We start from the raw sequence: 19,829 nt of genomic DNA, 5'->3' as shown, positions 1-19,829 counted from the left end.
GCTCGCGCCTCTGTGTCATTCTCGGGGGTCTATACACGCCCATCACCCGGCCCGACCCGGCCTCGATGGTTTTGTGCTGCGCTCGCTGCTGCGGGGCGGCGGTTGCTGTGTCCCCCCCCCGTGCCTCAGTTTCCCCCCGTCCCCGTGCATCAGCTCTCCCCAGCCCTGTGCCTCGGTTTCCCCTCGTCCACGTGCCTCAGCTTCCCCCCCCGTCCCCGTGCCCCCGTCTCCCCGCCGGCAGCCCGGGGCGGGGGGGGGTGTGCCCGCTGCCGGTGCCCGCCGCCGGTGCCCGGAGCCCGGCGCCCCCGCGTGACCCCCGGCCGGCTGTCCCGCTCCTCCCGCCCGCCAGGGGGCGGTCGCGCCCCGCCGCCGCGCGCCCGCAGGCGCCTCGCCGGCCACCCCGACCCCTCACCCCCTCCCTCCCCCGCTCCCACCCGCCGCCGCGCCCGCTAGGCCCCCGCGCCGCGCGCGCCAGCCGTCCAATCAGCCCGCCGGCTCGGGCCGCTCGCGCCCGCCCCCCGGCCAATCAGCGCCGAGCCGGGAGGCGGGGCGGGGCCTCGAGGCGCTGCCGGTACCCGTTCCGGCGCGAGGCGGAGGCGGCGGTGGCGGCCGCCGGGCGGGGCGGGGCCGCCGCGTCGCCGTACGTGCGCACGAGGGGCGGGGCCGGGGGCGGTGGCGGCGGCGGGGCGCGTGCGCGGCGGGGCGGGGCGGGCTCGGTGGGCGGCCCGGCGGCGATCCGGGATGTCGGGCTGGCTTCTGGTGACGTAGCGCGCCGCTCGCGCCGCGGGAAGGGCCGCGCGAGACCCCCCCGGCCGCCGTCGCCCCCCAGGCCCGGCACCCCCCTCTCTCCGCGGCCCCCCCTCCCCTCCCCTCACCCGCCATGGGCAGCGCCGCGGGAGCGGGCCGGGCGCTGCACCGCGCCGGGGCCGCCGCTGGGCATGTGCCAGGCCCGGCCGCCGCGTGAGCGCCGCCGCCGGCACCGGCAGCATTGTCCGCGCCCGCCCCGGGCGAAGCCGTGAGTGTGGCGTCCGCCGGGCCGCCCCCTTCCCCCCGGGAGGGGCGTCGCGGCGGGAGGGAGGGAGGGGGCGGGCGGGAGCCGTGCAGCCCGCCGGGAGGGGGGTCCCGTCTCCCGGGGTTGGGGGGGGGCGGGGGGCGAGCCGGGCTCCCGCGGGCTCCCGGTGAAGGGAGCCCCGTCCTCACCTCCCCGTTCCTCCGGGGCTCTTCCCGCAGGGCGGCGGGTGCCATGAATAGCAGCTGCGCGTCCCCCGCCGCCGCCCGCCGCCGCCTGCAGCGCCGGGATCGATAGAGGCGGGGGCTGCGGACGCACTATGGCCGGCAGCGGCTACACGGACCTGCGGGAGAAGCTCAAGTCCATGATGCCCTACCGGGACGGCCACAAAGGCGGCGGCGGCGGCAGCCTCCCGCGGGAGCCCCCCGAACCCCCCTACGATCGCAAGCGCCGGCACCAGGAGGACTCCGGCTCCGAACCCAGCGACTACGAGGAGCAGAAGGAGGAGGAAGAAGCTCGGAAAGTCAAAAGCGGCATCCGCCAGCTTCGCCTCTTCAGCGCCGAGGAGTGCGCCAAGATCGAAGCTCGGATCGAGGACGTGGTGTCCCGGGCGGAGAAGGGGCTCTACAAGGAGCACACGGTGGATCGGGCGCCGCTGCGGAACAAGTATTTTTTCGGGGAGGGCTACACCTACGGGTCTCAGCTGCAGCGACGAGGCCCCGGCCAGGAGCGCCTGTACCCGCGCGGGGAGGTGGATGCCATCCCCGAGTGGGTGCACGACCTGGTGATCAGGAAGCTGGTGGAGCACCGGGTGATTCCCGAGGGCTTTGTGAACAGTGCCGTCATCAACGACTACCAGCCGGGGGGCTGCATTGTCTCCCACGTGGACCCCATCCATATCTTTGAGAGGCCCATCGTCTCCGTCTCCTTCTTCAGCGACTCGGCGCTCTGCTTCGGGTGTAAATTCCAGTTCAAACCCATCAGGGTCTCGGAGCCCGTTCTCTTCCTGCCCGTCAAGAGGGGAAGCGTCACGGTGCTCAGGTAACTCGCCCGCATTGCCGAGGCCTCCGCTAATGTGCCGGGGCTCGGTTGTGTAACGCTAATCGCAAGGCACGCGGATGCACACCCCGACGGTGGCTCGGGCTTGATCTCGCCCGCCTGTAGGCGTGCAGGGTCTCGCTGCGGTGGAAGGGGCGAAGGAAGGATCTAAGGGGGTCCTGGTGGATGGGGATTTGGGTGGGTGATTGATTTTGGGTGGGTGCCCTCTCTGTGGAGCTCGAGGTGAGTCGTGGCGGGAGAGTGGCCACTTGCGAAGCCGAGCTTTGCCGTAGTTCCTGTAAACGGTTAAAATAACACATTGAGACGCAAAATGGATCCTCTGCCCAAGAGCGGTCGGGGCTCCTGGGTCTATTCTTAGCTCGGCCGGTGTCTCCCCGACCTGACCTTAAGCGTGGAGAGGAGGTGTGAATGGCCTCGTCTTCCCAGTCTGTAAACTGGGAATACTAAACCTTCCCCTGCCCGACGCCGATGGGGAGACCGGAGTGCAGAGCCCCATGGGACTGTCACTTGGAAGTGCGGTGGGTTGCGTCTGCAAGGAAGGACTTTACGTGCGTTTTTGTAAGCTGGGGAAGAGCTGTGGAGGTGAAATGACCTGCCCAAGGTCACGTAGCCAGTCGGTAGCAAAGCTGGGATTGGCGCTGGGAAACGCCTGCTTCCTAATCCCCGCTGCCTCCCGGTACGCGCTGGGCAGGCAGAGCAGGCAGGTAAGGGGACAGGCAGGGTGTGCACCGGCTGGTGCGGACGGACCCGCCGGCGTCCAGCTCTTGGGGAGGGTGGCTTGTAGCCCAGCGCCGGTGCTGCCTGACTCGGCAAGCACCGGTCCCTCGTGTCCCTGAAGGTCAGAGTGCTTCCTGCCAGGAGCGGGGATCACCCGGACTCTGCCAGCAGTGCTGCGAGCTACCAACTGTATCCTCGTTTGGGGTTTTCAATATTATTTTTTTTTGTCTGGTAAATGTCCAGGCCAGTTTTCAGGTCTCCCAGGCCGTAACACAATCCCCTGCTTTGGCTTGTAAAGTGATCGCCGCAGGGTTCGGGAAGGAATTTCCCCCCCCCCATACACACAGCCTCGCACCGTTGACTAGTGCATCAATAATAAATGCTGAGATCTTGCGCAGCTTTTATCTTGGAAAAGCTGCACAAACATTAACTAATCCTCACCGTACCCCCGGCGTTAGGTAACTTCTGTGGATTAGCAAGGGATGAGGGAGGTTGCGGAGGGAAGCGGGAACGGTGCTGAGGAAATTTTCTTGTTCTCTGGTGGGTTGGCCAGGGCAGGGAGGGTGCGGTGGGGTGCAGGGGGCAGAGGTCAGTGATTTCGTGAAACGGGGCTGGGGGGGGACCTGTCCCGCCACGTATCCTTTTACCGCAGAGCAAGCTCCATCCCTGGGGATGGAGACTGCCGGCTGCGAGGCAGCAGCTTCGCTCCCTGTCTTAGACACCAGGAGGGAAACTTTCTACCCTAATTTTCCTGCTGGTGATGTGAACCCCTGTGCTGCCTTTCCTCGGGGGGCCTGGAGTAAATAGTTGTCCTTCCTTTCACAGCCAGAGGTATCTTTCTTTTTTTTTTTAAGGACAGTGAGAGTTTTTTCTTGCTTCGAGCGTGCTGGCAGAGCCATTAACGGAGGGTCAGTCTGTAGTCTTGTAGTCAAGGCCACTAGGAAAACTCACGGCCTTATGTCCGAAGGAGGATCGGGACTTTGCAGTGGAGGACGGCGAGAGGACGGAGCGGTACTTTTCTCTGCTCCAGGACCAGAGAATGAGGTCTTCTTGTCCCAGACCCTCACTTCTCCCCCAGAACTGCCAGGAAGAGGAAGCTGGCTCAGGCCTCCCGGAATTGGAGCAGGGTGTCTCCCAGGCCTGTGTGTTTAGGTTGGTGGCCAGCATCGCCTGGGTGCCCTAATGAGTTTATTAACATGGCTGAAGCAATCAAACGAAGATACCTTTTAACTCTGACTAGAAGGGTTGGTTTCTGAGTGACCCACCGCTGGTGTTAGATGTTTTGCTTTCCAGCAAATAATAGACTTTAAAAAAAAAAGGGGATTATTTCAATTTCGGTACAGCAGTTAGCAGATACTTAGCACTCACTTAAGCGAGATTCTGCCAAAGTGATTATTCTGTGATGATATGATCCTGGCTGGATGCAAGTTCCTCAACTCCGGCAGATCTCCTGTCTCCCCTCTAACCCCAGCGATTTGTGGGAAGCAGGGAGAGGTGCAGAGTGTCGGTAGGCTCTCAGGGGTGTATCTCCAAAATCCAGCCCTTGGTCCTGTTTAAGTCAACTCTCCAAACTTGGCTTTTTCTCCTCTCAGTAAACAGTTGCTGAAGGCAGTTGCCCTGGAGATAGGGAAACGGCGCAGATAGAAATGGCATGCTTGTAATGTCTGTGATTCAAATATTGCTGGGTCAGTGGCTGCTGCTGGCGTGCCGCCTTTCTGGGGAAGCCAGGGTAGCCGCGTGCATTTGCTTACTGCGTGGAAATCGTGAGGATCTAAAGAAAGCGGCTGGATCTCTCTCTTTGCTTCCACATCATTCTCCGGCGCTCCCCAGATCGTGCCTGTCCTGTTCCTGCTCTCAGCAGCCTATTCCAAATTGTCCTCCGGATTTTTGTAGCCACCTACCCATCAGGGAGTCTGCAGAGGGGCTTTCCCCATATCCCTCTCTTGCCTTTATTTGCCTACCGTGAAGCAGCAGGCTGTGGTGTTTGTAAACCTGCCTCAAACTTGCTGGAAAGTATTCAGACCTCAAATGACAGGTTAGTGTTTAAAAGGTGAAACGGAGATTCTCCTGGCTGGGCCGTGCACCTCTGCCAGCAGGACAAAGGCTGAGCCAACCCCGCGACCCGCTAAGGAGCCCTTTGCTCTTCCAGCGAGGCGCTTTTTCCTCTACTTTCACACCTGCAGCGAAGATTTGCCCTTGTAGGTTCTGACATCTAGAAGACGACCTTCTCCAGTCCCGTCTTCTCCCGCAGCCCCAGGAAGCCGGTGCTCCTGCAGGTTTGTCCTGCTGCCAGCCAGGCCGAGGGGAAGCAGCAGCAGCGCTTCGGTCTGTGCTGCTCTTGGGCAGTCGGAGTTAAGTTGAATATCAGTCCTGTGGACCATCAGCTGTCTGTTGGGTGCTGCTGGCTAGACCGCGTTTGTGGATTTTCTTCTTTCTTTTTTTTTTCTTTTTGAAGAATTTGGTAAGCATCAATCGATAGGAGGAGTGGGGAGGAGGTGGAGGAATTTGCCCATTCATCTGGGGAACACGTGCTTTGACAAAAGCTTGGGCTGGAAAAAAGGGAGGGAGCTGGGGGGGTGCGGAGCCAGCCGGGGCGGGTGGTTCCAGCCAGACCCCTGCGCCGCACCGTGCCCCTCGGCTGCTGTTGTAGGTAGCAAGTCTCGGCATCAAGCCAGCTTTTGTTTAACCGACGGGCGTTGCATCTCAGCGCTGTGGTTGGAAATAGTGCAGTTGCAGTTAGCCAGAGGAACGAACGACTAAAGGTAACGTTTCCCAAGTTCTGAGAGCTTGTACGCCATACGGGCTTCCCTTCTGCAGCTGGTGAGTGCTCCAGGTTGTCTCCCTGCTGTTTGTAATGGCAGTGGAAACATCGTGATGTTTGTCTCTCCTGTTGTCTCGAGGCACGCCTGATGGTAGCATAATCGGAGCTGGTTGGAGTCTCTGGAGGATGAACCTGCTTTCTTCCCAGCTGGAGGAATCTCTCCGCAACTGCCTGGGTTAGGTGCTTTTCCAGAAAAGTCTGATCCCTCCAAACAGGCCGTTGGCGCAGAGGAAGTTCTGTGTGTGCCAGTGGTGATGAGGCAAATAGATTTGTTCAAGCTCTGCTTGAGCTGGTCGGTGTCACATCTGTGGTTTGTGGCAGCAGTTTCCTGAACCACAAGTAAAGCCTCGAGCTGCTCAAATCCTGCGGTGGGCTAGTGTGTGAGGTCCCTCTGCCTGCGAGCTGGCCTGGCTGTCGTCAACCCCTAGAAATATTTCTCGTTAGAGACTCTGCAGAACTTCAGGGCCTCCTTTCTGGTGATGTTTGTACAAAAAAATCTGCTTTCATCTCCATGTGAATCAGTTATGTTGTGGCTCGGCAGCAGCTCTTCTGGACTGAAAAAGAGACTTGGGGAGGAGTTGGGGGGTGTAAGAGCTGGCATGTTAGTTAAGAGTCGAGGTGTTAGTTGAGGGAGCACGTGGATATCATCTACACCTCCCTGTATTCTTCGGGAAAATGCTCTAGCCTGGAGATGTCATGCTCGGGTGTTCTCGTGGGCAGCAGTTTAGGGTTTTCCTTACCAAGTTATCTCTTACCTTGTGCTTTGGGTTTGTTCTCTGGGTGAGAAATCTCTGGGTAGACCCGCAATATCATTACGGGTGTTTTGTTCCAGCGTCTGCCCCTTCACCCATCACCAGGCTGCGGCGAGGCCGGGCGGTGGGTGAGAAGTTCATGCTGGCACGAAGCAGAACAAGTGTGACACAACCAAATAGACTCTTTCTCCCATTTCTGTGCCTGTGCGAACCCCTTTGCTGGAGAGCCGTGCAGAGAGACGCCATCACTATGTCTGATATGGTGCAAGCTGCGTTTTCCGACACCAGCATGGCGCTGGAGCGGACTGGTGGGTCCCCATTAGGGCCTCGGACAGGGGTACCGGGGCTGGTGCTTTGGTGCTACCCACGTGCATCTGGGACCATGAGCTCTGCCTGGTGCCACTCTGAAAGTGAGCTGGAAAGCCGGCTCGTGCCTGGGGAGTGAGAACAAGTGGCCAGGCTGACATCTCATGGCGGAGAGCGCAGGTCTGGAAGCAGACCTTTTCCTGATGTGCAGGATGTCGCTGAGGATGTGCTGAGTTGAATGTTAACGTGGGTGATATTAATGAATTCGCTGGAGCTTGACGCAGAGATTCCTGGAACATAATGGAGCATCATTATAAACCCCTTCGCATAACGCTGTCTTGTTCCGCAATGCCCTGGAGGATGGGGCGGGGGGAGGTGGACATCAACCCCTGTTTAACTGATCAGGTTTTAGACTCTTAACTTTCTTCTCAAAGCAGTAAATCCATCTTTGAGAGGTGTGCGTTTCTTGGTGAGTGGGTGGGTTATCTAACCAGATAAAGGAAACCCGGTCCCGTCCCCAGAGAGGACCTGTGTGTGCATGACCTGTTCTCTGCTCTGAGCGTCCTGAATAACCTGCAAGCCGGTGACCCAGGGCGTGCTCCCGGAGGGCCGGCTGACAGCCGGCATGGCAGCAGCTTCACGGTAAAGCCTTGTGGGGAGAGTGGGCTCGGTGATTTCTGCTTCAAGTTAAACTAGCATGGGGGGGTGCTAGCTTTGTGTGGCGTGAGCGGCCTTTGCCCAAGTCTCTTCAAAGGTCTTCCTGTCCTTGTCAGCTGTTTCAGGAGGCTCTGAAGGCGTTTACCTTCTCTTTTCCCCATACTGGACTCTAGAAGGCTCTTTCGTGAACGGACACTCTCCAAACAGCAGGTAGAGGGCAGGCCCACCTCTCGGACCTGTTCATTAGCACGCACGCGAGTGACGAGACGTGCTCCTGGCAGGGTGGTTTGTGTGTCCGAGCAGGCGTGATGGCCACTCTCTGCAGACCCGCCGTGATCTCACGTGCTGCCCTGGATCCTGGGAGTTGTGCTGAACAACGGAAGCAGCCACAAGAAAAACACCCCTGCGTGTTGCAGGTAGCTGGGGCCCTCGTTGGCCGTGGCTTTCCTCCTGCCTGCTAGAAACGTGGAAGAGGTGAAGTCATCTCATACAGCAAAACGCTCCTGCCGAGAACGGTTACTGCGTGGCCACGTAGCTGCTTGAGCCTGGTGTGATTTTCCTCGGCCCAGGTAGCTGTCTCGCCTTGTGAGCGCTGTGGCAGGGAGGTTTTAGGAGTGCAGCTCGGTTTGGAGATCTGAATTTGAAGGTTACGCTGCGTGCGTTGTGTTGGGCTGTGCTGGGCGGGTGACGATTGTGCCGTGGCTGAGGATGTGCCACACAGGGGTAGCGGGGAGGGTGAGGGTGCTGAGATGGCAGTGTCTGTGCCCAGGTAGGGGGGAGTGAGACACTCGACTCTTACCACCCACCGCTGTGCCCCCTCCTCGACTAACAAATATTTTTATCAACTCCGGTACGCGTTCGTGTCTGGGTGTGCTGCGCGTCTCAGCTATGTGAGATGTTTTTTCTCTGGGACATGCGTGAGAAAATGCTTTGGAGCAATGTGCTGATTTTTTCCCCTGTTGCTCTCTAATTTCTTGATAAATGAATTGGCTGAATTTACACTCCATAAACTCATTTTCTACATGTCTCGTTTCACAGTGTTGTGGCAGGTGGCAGTTTCCTCTGGTGTATGCTAAGATATTGAGTCCAAAAAAAAAACCCAAGCTCTGGCTGCCCTCATTCTTTCCTGAAGTTTCTTCCTTCCTATAAGTCTAGCTCCCATGTGCCTGGGGAATGGTGTTTGGAGGAGGAATTCCTGGTGGAAGTTAGGAAATGCTGGCCAAACTGAGTTGTTGAGGCTGGCAACCGCTTTCTGCTTCTGCCTGTCAACTTTCTCACAGCGGCTTTTTGTTTTTGTTGTCAGTGGATATGCAGCCGATGAAATTACACACTGTATTCGACCACAGGACATCAAGGAGAGAAGAGCTGTCATCATCCTTCGAAAGTAAGTGTTGAAGCCCTCTGGACAGTAAGATAAACGCAGATGTGGTGTTGTGATGTTTCCTAAGGTACTTTTAAAGAAACACTTTAAAACTGCCTTGCTTGGTAATTTGCTGGCTTGATCTTACATCTTGATTAGATGTCACTCTGATGCTCGCTTGTGTCTTGCCGTACCCATTGCTTGGCTGGTGGAAGTAGATGGAACTTGTTACTGCAGGGTTAATCGGCTCGGTGCAGCAGTACTTCATTGTAATGTCTGGGTCTGCAAGTGCTGTTCATGTCCGAACACCTGGCTTTCATTGGCTGCCTAACTCCAAACAGCTAGGATTTCAAACTCTCTTGTTTTGGGCTATGTATTCAGGTGTCTGATCATATGATACCCACATGCGTGAGTTACCTGGACGGTCCTTTGAAGCTGATGCATATGATGAAGATAAAGCAGATAAAGTTTTCTTGGTAGCATGGCTTTCATTTCCTGGGGGGAGGGAGGAAGACGCTGGCTTCGAAGGGAAACGGATGCAGTGAATTTAGTGATTGCTTTACAGAGCTTGTCCTTCGAGTCTGTTGGGAAGCCAAGCTCTGTAAGCTGTATCACACGCTTCCTGTTTTAGAAGATATGCTGTCCTGGTCAGCTCATGGCATTTCATCAGCCAGTGTCTGTGCCTAAGTGCTTCAGAAAAGAAAATGGCAAAAAACCCCAACCCTCTAAACCAGCCCCACCCCAAACTCCTCAGTGTAACCTTTTTTTGTGCCCAGAAATGTCCCCTCTCATCAGTTCCTTCTACTAGGAGACCAAAAATATGACTGCCACGTGTTGACCCATGTTGATTGTGCCTTAGAAAGTGTTAGCAGAAATTCCGCTGTCAAGAAATCTTTTTGCAAGTGCAAACACACATGATTTGAGTACTGTAAACCCAGACAAAAGCGTGGGCATGAGGGCAGGGTTGCAGCTGTGGCCCAGGCTGGCATAAGGCTAGCAGGCAAGCGGTCCAGATTCAGACTTGCTGAGCCTTTGGACAGCTTAGTTGGTTTCAGAGCAAGTCGGACAACGTTGTGAAGATACGGCACAAAGCTAGTGGAGTGGAGTTGGACATCTGGTTAGAGACGCCCATAAAATGAAGGCAGGAAAAACAGCAGCCCTGAGGCGTTGGCCAGGCAAAATCAGCACAGACCCAGGGAGGCAGGATGAGATGTGGCAGGTGATAGGGTGGGATGAAAGAAAGACAGATTAGAACCCAACCACCCTGTAGCTGGTTATTGCCACGCAAGGTTTAAGGCGAGAGGGTTGCGATAAGAACTAAAAGGCCGATATGTTCACGTTGTTGGTTACTGCAGACAGCAAAAAACAGTGTGAGTGCTGATGAGCACCAGTGGAAGGCATCTCCAAATCCTGTAGCTGCTCTAGTTGGGCTTTGGGATAGAGAAGCTGCTTGTCCTAGGCTGTGGAGCAGTCCTCTAGAAAAGACAGACTCGGCTGAATGAACTAAAGCTGCCCAAACTGGTGCAGATATCTAACGTACACATTTAAACTGGCTCTACCTCTTGCTTTCGCCAGCCTCTGTAAGCTAAGGGTGTTGAGTTATTTCAGTCTAGCCTGTCTGCCCTCAAAGTGCAACTGGGCAAGCGCCTAGCTGGCTGAGATGTACCCGGCTGACCTGGTGCACCACTGCTGAACAGACAATGCCCGTTAGCTCCTTGCGGAGCCATATTGGCTATGTTCGCTTAGCCATCCTTCTGGAGCAGCGTGTCCTTCTGTCTTCCCCTGATTTTAGGGGTCTAATTTGCTTAGCGTTAGAGCAGGGGAAGTGTCTCTGCGCAGTCATACGCAGACAGCCATGGGCTGATTTGACTGGCAGGCTGAATGAAACCACAACAGGATTTTTCTCTTGAGCAAAGTGGAAACCCCCTGGTAATTATTTTTGTGTAATCTCCGTAGAGCTTAGCAGCCCTGGTGAATACATGGCAATTGCCTATTTGCCAAAGGGTGCACTCTGATTGCTGCCAAATAGAGCTTATTAATTGCTGCTTATCTCTTGTGACGGTGGCCGTCTCCTCGCTGAGTCCCGCGTGCACGCATGCATGCACAGCAGGGCTGCGGTGACCTTTGTCTGCGCTCACATCCCCACGGCATGTATTGCTGCAGCGAATGCCATTCCCTAGTCCCGGATCATGCGACTTTGTGCAGTCTGAAATAGCGTGTTATGCAACCAGGAAAACAGCTACTTCCGCTGGTAGCCTGCTAGCATGAGAGGCTTGGGAGCAGCCAGCGGCCTCGTGAAACTTCTTCCTTGTCTTCGTGGTAAGAATCAGCCCCGACCTTTCCAACGGGATCAGATCAGTTGGGTCATAGAGTGGCATAAACTTTGCTGCAGCTTGGAGCTGGGATATTCAGCTCTGAATAGGCTGCCAGAGCCTGCTGAGTCCCAGACGTTGGAGTCTGGATCCGCTCTTGTCTCTACTCCGAGCGCGTGGTTCTAGAGACGGTTTTTGCTGGCAGCAGCAGGAGAACAAAGCTGCATGAGCTGGAGAAGCGGCTGGGTTTTGCAGGATGCTTGAGAGCGGCGTGGTTACCAAGTAGGTCATAAACACTTCAGTGCTGTAGCGTGATGATATTTACAGTGTTTCCTGCGTATCGGAGTGCAGGACTGCGGCGAGCCAGCAAGGTTTGGAAGCGCTTGGAGCAAGAGGCTGGGGGGGAGGAACAGTGCTCTCAATTTCATAAGATGCGGAAAGAGGTAACGTGGGAGGTGGGGATAGAAATGAGACCTATTCAAGCGGGTCTTGAAAGTCATTTTAGAGGGCTTATGCTGCCATTTGTAAGCATTTCTTTGTAAGCAGTTACGTCGGGGAGTTATTCTATTTAACTGGGACTTTGGTAGGTAATTTGCTCTCCATTTTAGTATAGCCTCTCCTTGTACCTGCTCCTGCAGCTCATACCTGCATTGCTCTGTGGACAGAGAGAGCGTGGCTGGTGTTCCCTTGCCCTTGCAGTATATTTGGTGGTTTGTTTTTTTTAATTGCAGGCTTGTAGTTGCTGTTGTATTTGAGAGGTATTTAAACCACGTAACTTGTCCAGGGCAGGATCCTCAATGCCTCTGGTGTTCCAGCTGGACTGGGTCCAGTCCTGGAGCCGAGAACAGCTCGGGATGACGGTGTTTGGGACTAGCGCAGGCTCCAGGGTGGCAGCTGCCTGCGGAAGCATCCTCGTTTCTGCCACGCTGGGTGGACTTGGGCTGCCGTTCCCAGCTTCGCGTGTGCCAGCCTGGCATCACCCCGGTTAACTGAAGAGGCTCTTTCCGATGGCGGAGGGGAAGCTTGGCAACAGGACATGCTTCCTAATAGGAGTTTAGGTTGGAATTGTCCTATGGAAACCTCCTTCAAGACCTTAAGTTCAGCACTAGAGAGCAAGTACTGATTCTCCCCTTCCTCTCACCCAGAGCCCTTCCATATTCTCCCTTAATCCCGGGGAGGGAGACAGGCTGCAGCAATGCTATCAGGGTGCCTTTCGTTCTGGGAAGTGGCCTAGATCCTCCTGAATTTGGCAGCTCTGGAGCACCAGTACTGACTTTCAGTGTGTTTTGCCCAATCTTAGGCTTCAGTCTGTGTTTTGAAATAGACTTTAGCAGTGCTTGTAAGTTGAGACTGGTAACTGTGCTGTGCTTGGAGACGGTGATAGCGCCGTGATAAGATACTGTGCCGTCGAGTTTTCATTCCTACTGCTCGGTTTGCTGCTGCCTGCCTCCACGTGTGCGTGGGTACAGTCGTGCCTGGGCCAGCGACAGATCTGCTCTAGGACGAGCTGTGCTTGCTCTCCCGTGTAGCTTGAGCGCGTTTCTATCCCAGTGTGAACGAGGCGGTGCTGCGCTGCTGGGATGTGGTGCGGCCTCTGTTTGCTAGACCTTCTCCTGACTCGTACTTCAACTCTTTAAACCTCTAGTCAAGCTGAGAACCACCTGACCCCATGAGATCTTGAGACAGTAGGGAGTTTCCAGAGAGAAGCAGTTATTACTGTTGTAGGTGATGATGAATTTTGCAGGGCATCTCTCAGGTCGCTTAACTGGAGCTGCAAGTTATTGACGAGTCACTGTGATTTCATAGGATTTCACAGGGGCTCCAACGCCTCTACTCTGTATCCCGTAACTGGGATTGCAGGGAGCCCAGCACCGTTGGCGTTCACCTCATGACTACATGTGTCCCTAAGCCTTCCTGTTCCCTCTAACCAAGGCAGCAAAGCTGCAAGTACCAGGAAGCTGCAGCTTGTTTTGCTGTTGAGCGTAATAGTCCTGACCCTCTTCCTGAGCTGTGTGGCTGGGATTGAGGGTTCTGCTTCAGCGCATCTAGGACAGACGTCTGCTGCAGCATGCTAGTGGTTCTGTAGAAACTCCTTGCAAATTCTCTTCTCTTTAAATATTTGCAGAACAAGACTAGATGCACCTCGATTGGAAACAAAATCGCTGAGTAGCTCTGTGTTGCCACCAGGTTATAACTCTGACCGTCTATCAGGAAGCAACCGGGACCAGATCCTGAAACCAAAGCGGTCCCATCGCAAAGCAGATCCCGATGCCGCTCACAGGTAGGATGATCTCTCTTAAGAGCGATGTTTTGGATGGCATCTCTAGGTTAGTGCATGTCTGAGGTTCCTGGCCTCTGACAAGAGAGGCTGCACGGCACACTTAAAAACATCCTAGTTTGCATGCCTGGGTGCTTTCTGTGGTGTACAGATCTGTTTTATCAAAATGAGGTTCTTTATACGTTCCTCCTAGGCTTGTGGAGGCTAAGCTCTGGCTGTAAGCTGCTTACATTGTTTATCCTGTGAGTGGCATAATGAAGAAGCAATAGATTTGGCTGGCTCTTGATAATGCAGTCATTCAGAACAATAGTTTCCCTGCAGCTAATTATTTTTGACCTGTATTGCCAAGCAACCTGTGCAGCTGTGTTAAACTATATTATGAAAGCAGTCTTGGGAGAGAACGTGAGGTTTTGCTATCTGGGAAAGGTGAAGGCCTTCTTGGGAAGCTTCTTAAACCTGTTCTGGTTCCAGAGCTGCGTGTGTATATTTTTGTGTGTGTAACCAGACTGTGTGAATGCGTAAGCTTGACTTTCAGGGGAGCTCCTTGCTGAGGGTTCAGACAGCTTGAGCTCTGCAGCAAGGCTTCCCTCAAACACCGCCTTGCTCTGTGTGAACGTACTGATAGCCGTGAGTGATAGCCAGTCTGCCAGCTGTCGTGCAATAGTTCTGGTATTCTCCAATTCCAAAGCTTCCCGAGGATCGAGACGGCATTCTCTGCGCATCGTGTAAAAAAACCAAAAGTTGGCTTGGTCCTGGGGCTTGGCTGCTGTGCGGTCCCAGCCCGTGTTTCAACCTGTCCTGGAGGGAGGAGGGTGGGGATGGCTTGTTTGTCAGCACTGTTCATTCACCTGGACTCACACTGACTGGGAAGATAGATCAAGAAGAGAAGCTAGCCTGCAAATGAAAGCTTGCCTCTGAGCACGCAGTGGGCCGGTGTATGATTAGAGAAGCGATCATGCAGGACAAATCTGCAGATCCGTGAGAACTGTTTTTCAGCCTGATGTGACCTTATCGGGGTGGGGGTGGGGCTTGCATAGACTCCTGCAGCGGATGGGTATCAAAACCATGTTTTTTCTCTTCCTTTGGCCTCAAAGACTCCAGTATAGCACAGGTAAATAGCATGGATATCAGATAGTGGTATCTCTTAGAGGAACTCGGCACTTGCCACTTAGGATAAAATAAGCGGTCTGTGCAGCCCACCAGCCCAGTCCTACTACAAAGTGATCGCAGGTGAGAGCAGAGGCAGCTTTGCAGAAATAACGATTGCACTGTGCTGATGTTTGAGAGAACTAGCAAGAGGACAAAGGAGTTTGGAGCTGTGGTTTGATCCTGCACCGCAAGCACCCCAGCAGCTTAAAAAAGGAGCTCAGCTTTGTGCTGTGAGTTCTGCTGTAGGAGAGACAGACCCATCTGCCCAAGGGATGTTTCTTGGGGCCACGAGCTGCGCTTAAAAAGAGGTGACTGGACTGTTTGGAAATGTTCCTGGTGGAGGTAAAGACCAAAACTTGCCCTGGGAAGGGGAAGGACTTGCACCATCAAAAGCAAAGTTCTCAGCCTCCCCATGGGAGGTGCAACCTGGTGATCTCTTCCTGCCCTGCTGAGCACCCAGTACTGGGCGAGCAATGTGGAAACAGCCAGTCATATCGCTCAAAATATGCAAAACTGCAGATAGTGTCCGCACCAGGGAATGCCTAAATCCTGTCGTGGATGTGCTCTCACTCCCTCTTTCTCTTTCTCCATAGGCCACGGATTCTAGAAATGGATAAAGAGGAGAACAGGCGCTCAGTCCTCTTACCAAAACATAGGAGACGGAGCAACTTCAGCTCCGAGAACTATTGGCGAAGGTCTTACGAGTACACGGAGGACTGTGATGAGGAAGAGGAGGACGGCAGCCCAGCCAGGAAAGTTAAAATGAGGCGACACTGAGGATTGCACTTTCCAGGCTCATGGAGCTGATGAGATTGGTCTCCAGTCTGTGAAAACTTTCTCCTCCCTCTGGCTATCTTCCATCTAGCTTCAGTTTTGGTTTTTCCTTTCAGGCTGAAGAGTAAACAGGAAGGATCTAGCAATTTGTTTTTATGAATGGAGGAATGCTGAGACATACGTAAGGATGGAACATGTCCAGTGCACATGGTGTCCTGAGTCATGGGTCAAACGGGCATCTCTCCCTTAGGAAGCAGATAAAGTTATGCCAGGCTGTCTGTTGGGATTTCTTTTGAAAACACCAAAAAGTTTAACTGTTTCATTGCGCAAGATTCAAGAATTGTATTTTTGTTTTTTGCTTTAACTTTCTTCCTTTTCAAATGTTCTAAATATGATGTTTGACCCCAGGAGCTGAAACTCTCTGTGGTGGCCTCGTATTCCTTGCTTCACCAAAGGGCTCCTTGGTCTGCTCTTACCTAGTTGTTGTTGGGTTTGTTTTAAGGGGGCCCTGCAGTAACTGGAAGTTTGAAGCTTTGCAGACCTCTCTTACTGCAATTGATTTCAAAGGTTTTAGGACATTTTTGTTGCACTTTAGTACCAGTTTTAAATGCCATAGGTTTCCTTTCCAGTCCCTTTTCCCGAGCCAGCGTGGGCTCGCAGCCTTGTGCCCCTGTGCTGCCCCCCTCCCCGAGAAGAATGTACTTGAGCTCTGGTTTCTCAGTGCTGGTCTGACCAGGGTTATATTTTGGTTGAAGAGGAAGGAAACGTGGCTGGTTTCACTGAGGCTGGCCCAGCATTGACCCGAGGTCCATATTGGAGCCCCGGGGCTGCCAAGTGAGCGACCGCATTGAGTCCATGCTGCTTCCCAGAGCTGGACATAGCAAAGAGGAGTAGGAGACATGCTGTGCTTGTGAGGACGCTTGCCTTGGGACCCCTTGAGAAGAGCTGTCCTCCACTGCCTGGGGGACTGGCTTTCGGCCCCCTGCACCTTTTAGGAGGAGAGAGTTGAGATGGTGCAGCATCCCATCCCGAGGGACTGGCTGCGCTCTGCCGGAGCAGGAACAGGCGCTGCCATGGCCTCGGGGGAGGTGGGCAGCTTGGCTGCGGTCCGTCCCCTCCGAGGCTGGCTCTGGGAGCGAGGACGCTGCAAGGGTCTAGTTTGGCCCCGGTTCATTGCATTCAGCAGCTAGTGCTGCAGCAGTTGCCCACCTCCTCCTGGCTTACTCCTGCCTGTATTCCTGGAGTAGGGAGTTTTCTGGTTGCTACAGAAAATGCTGAGAAGAATCGGGCATTTGGCCCTGCGGAGTTAGTGTTAGAAAGTCTGCCACCTTCCTCCTCTTCTCCCACCCGGTTTGCGTTAGCCCAGACTGAAGCCTCGGTGTTTTCAAAGTTTGGGGCCCAACACCATATTTAGAACTGTACTTTTAAGAAACTTCCTCCAGTTGATTCTTTGAACCCAAGTGTTGGCAGTTGTAAGGAGTAGTCTTATTTTTAAATTTTTACTGCTTTGCCCTCCCTCAAATTGTAGTTTTTCTTAGTGTCGTGTCCCCCACACACTTCATGGTCTGCACGCTTGGCAATAAAAAGATGTAATATATTTTGAAATCCGTTTGCTGCTGTCTTGAGGGGCTCCCAGTCAAAAAAAACCCAAAACCCAGGCGTTGTTCCCTGGAGCGCCGTTCCTTGGCAATCGAGCACATTTGACATCTGGGTCTCAGTGTACTTTTCCTTCCCGCTGACTTCCGCGGCTCCTGCCACTTCCCCGTTGTTGGGATTACTGCTCAGGCTGGATCTAGTGGTCACATTAGTGCAAAGGAAATTACCGTCACCTTCAGCAGCGCTGATATGGGGGGTTGTAGGTGAGGCCCGCCGTGCCTGTCTCTGGTTCTCTTTATCCGACTGCTTTCCTGGCGGGAGCCCCCGTCGGCTCGATGCAGAGGTACGGGCACAGCCTTGCGGCCAGCCTTCAAAGGAGCCTGTCTTGTCTGCCCAGAGATCTGAAAGTTTATGCTTCTGCTGCTTCTGAAACCTTTAAAAAGCCATTTTCAGAGCACACTTAGCATTTGAAGCGGGGTTCCTCACCCTCCCAGCTTTCTACAGAGAATCCAGGCCAGCTCTTGGCTACAGACCCCTGGTTTTGGGAAGGTTGGCATTCCCCTGAAAGCAAAACCGCATGCAGGGAGCAGTGATCCCTTTTCCTCCTTGTGGCTGATGCAAACATCTCTGGCAAGCTAGAGACCTGCTTAGCAGCATGCCTGGCGATGGCTGTTTCTAATTGTCTTCCTGGATTCATCCTGGATATGCCCCGTGCCCTCCTCGGTGTCGGGCTCTGCTGTGGGTTCTGCTGACAGTGGCAGTGGTCGCTGCCAGAGGTCTCTGCTCTGCACAGCCTGCTCTCCCCCTCTTCCCCCGCCAGCTCCCAATTTTACTCCTACCTCTGCAATACGGATACTGTACCCTGGCAACTCAACTCAAAATGAAGCTGGAGGCAACCTGCTTTTGCGGGGCTGCTTCCCAGAGCAGGACTCCCATGGGACAAGGCGTGGGCTCTATCTCCGCCGAAGGGTGAACAAGGCATCCTGAGGTCTTACCTCTAGCCCGGTACCAACCATCACCTCATCCCGGTCCTTGTGCAGTCTGTAGACGCGCAGCTATCCTTCCTCTCCCGGGTTGTTTGTGTTCCCGCATGCCATGGTCAGGAGCTCTCGCCTCCTTCCTTCCCTCCCTGCCCCGCATCTGTGCGGTGGGTCTGAGCTGGCAGCCGTGGCTGGAGGGACAGGAGGAGCTCCTTGCCAGAGTCGCTCTCCAGCTGCCGCTTGCTCTCATGTGCACTTGGTTTTCAACCTGACTGGCTGGGGCTTGACACCTTGGAGAGAGAGTGGGACGCAATCGGTCTGACCCGTAGCATCTCTTGGGCGAGGAGTCCCCAGCGTGTAGGCAGGCCATCTTCCCCACTTGTACAGACATTTTCTATACACACGGATGTATATGTGTAGATAACATGGGTTTTTAACTCTTTTGCACTGAACAACATCGGAATGAAACCTTGATTCAAAACCAGAAGACACATTTTTCACATGGATCCAGATGTCTAGATCTCTTACTGTAACCTGTGTGGTAAAACTGTGGCTCAGAAATACTGGTGATGCCCGTACCTGTTCTCTTGTCGCTGGCTGTGTCGGTCTACCTGCAGGCTTCGGGTCAGGCTGGTGGCATGGGTCTGCTGTGGAGGATGGAGGGGGGTGAGCTCCAATTTGGAGGCAAAACTTCTCCCCATCTGCTCCGCAGGACCAGCTCGTGCACAGACCTGACCTGGTCGGCTTTCTGTCTTGTCCAGCCGCATGGTCCGACCTCCTCTCCGTCCACCCACAGTGTGTCGTTCATGTAACCTGCTCAGCCCAAAACCGGGAATAAGGCTGCGTCCAGTGTGATGACCCCGCGCACCCTGACCCACAGCCCAGACCATGAGAACTGTCTTTCCTAAGGAAGGGGGAGGAAGGTGGGGTTTGTCCCTGCTTTGGTGGGGTTTGTCCCCCCTTTTCTACAAAGAGGAGGAGGAATTGGGGTTTGTTACTGCTACCCGTATCTCGAGAAGACTCATCAATTGTACTAAAGCTCTTGCATCGATCGCGTGGGCTCGCTATGTCTGTAGGAAGAGAAGGAAAGGCTGTTCGCCGGCAGTAAGAGGTGAGCTAGCCTAGGGAGGGGCTGTCAGTCTGCTGGCAGGTCCCTGGCTGGGCTCGGCAGGCAGGCTGCCTGCAGCAGGGGAGCCCGCGTTGCCACATCTGGCTCCACACCTGCGGAACTCTCATCCAGCCGTTAGTCAGGTGAGAGCTGTGACGCCTGGGACCTGCGATCCCCATCCCAAGGTTTGGCTCATCCCGGAGGTGGGGGGGGTTGCTGGGGCGCGGGGCTGCCAACCCACTCTCCGGGGTGAGCCGGCACTGGCATGGGCCAACGTCTGCTGGGAGAAGAGCTCGGCCCTTCGGGTTTTGGCGCTGTTAGCACCTAGCGCTCGCCGCTACGTGGTCTGAGCCCCACGGGCCAAAGTAGCTGCCATGCTTTGAGGAGAGCTCTGGGGGGCGAAGGCCGGGGTCCGGGCCCTCGCCAGGGGCAAATAGTCTTTAATCTGCCAAAAGTGTTCCCTTTCCCGGTTGGGAGGAGAAATGTTCGGCCGAGAAGCACGTCTCTGCTCCTTCCCGTGCCCCTGCCCACACTTAAAAGTTCTGGCTGACTTTAATTTTGTTTTTTAAAGATTCTAATTTGTTTTGTTTTGTTACGGATAAAAATAAAAAAATAAAAAAAGAAAGTGGCAATATTTTTTTCCGTAAGCTTTTCCTAGGAAAAAGCGTGGTTTGTAACAAAGTTGTACAGTTCTGAAGTTTGAGATACGAGAAGTACTGTGTGAAACGCTGTAAATGGGGCAGAGATTATTTTATGTACAGTCTGACGTGGGGGGAATCTTTTAATTCTGGTTGATTCTTAGGAAGAATTTGGTTCTTCACTGTCAGGGTTTGGAATTTCATGGTTTCATTATTTTTTTTTCTTGTATAGATTGCTGCATTAATTGAATAAAAGCAGAAAGCATCACTCTGCCTTGCCTGTGTGGTGGTGCTGACATCTGGGATGTGTGCC

The 19,829-nt window shown here is 54.5% G+C and overlaps 1 protein-coding gene across 1 annotated transcript; it reads left to right on the top strand.

The window, feature by feature from the left end:
* Nucleotides 1-1,328: 1,328 nt before the first annotated feature.
* Nucleotides 1,329-19,784, top strand: ALKBH5 (alkB homolog 5, RNA demethylase). The gene is made up of 4 exons (XM_009817273.2): nucleotides 1,329-2,050; nucleotides 8,625-8,705; nucleotides 13,119-13,274; nucleotides 15,014-19,784. The coding sequence occupies exons 1-4, from the start codon at nucleotides 1,329-1,331 to the stop codon at nucleotides 15,195-15,197; spliced, it is 1,143 nt and encodes a 380-aa protein (XP_009815575.2). The 3' UTR covers nucleotides 15,198-19,784.
* The last annotated feature ends 45 nt before the right edge of the window (nucleotides 19,785-19,829 follow it).

The sequence above is a fragment of the Gavia stellata genome, chromosome 18, assembly GCF_030936135.1.
Source record: "Gavia stellata isolate bGavSte3 chromosome 18, bGavSte3.hap2, whole genome shotgun sequence".
In the NCBI taxonomy this organism is placed as follows: domain Eukaryota; kingdom Metazoa; phylum Chordata; class Aves; order Gaviiformes; family Gaviidae; genus Gavia; species Gavia stellata.
Note: the sequence above shows the minus strand (reverse complement) of the source record. Positions and strands in the feature narration are given on the sequence as shown.

Bases quoted from the DNA above. Each gene is read 5' to 3' on its own strand.
- ALKBH5 (XM_009817273.2), top strand. From the start codon at position 1,329: ATGGCCGGCAGCGGCTACACGGACCTGCGGGAGAAGCTCAAGTCCATG. The intron at 8,706-13,118 runs GTAAGTGTTGAA...AAATATTTGCAG, and splicing joins GCTGTCATCATCCTTCGAAA to AACAAGACTAGATGCACCTC. The intron at 13,275-15,013 runs GTAGGATGATCT...CTTTCTCCATAG, and splicing joins GATCCCGATGCCGCTCACAG to GCCACGGATTCTAGAAATGG.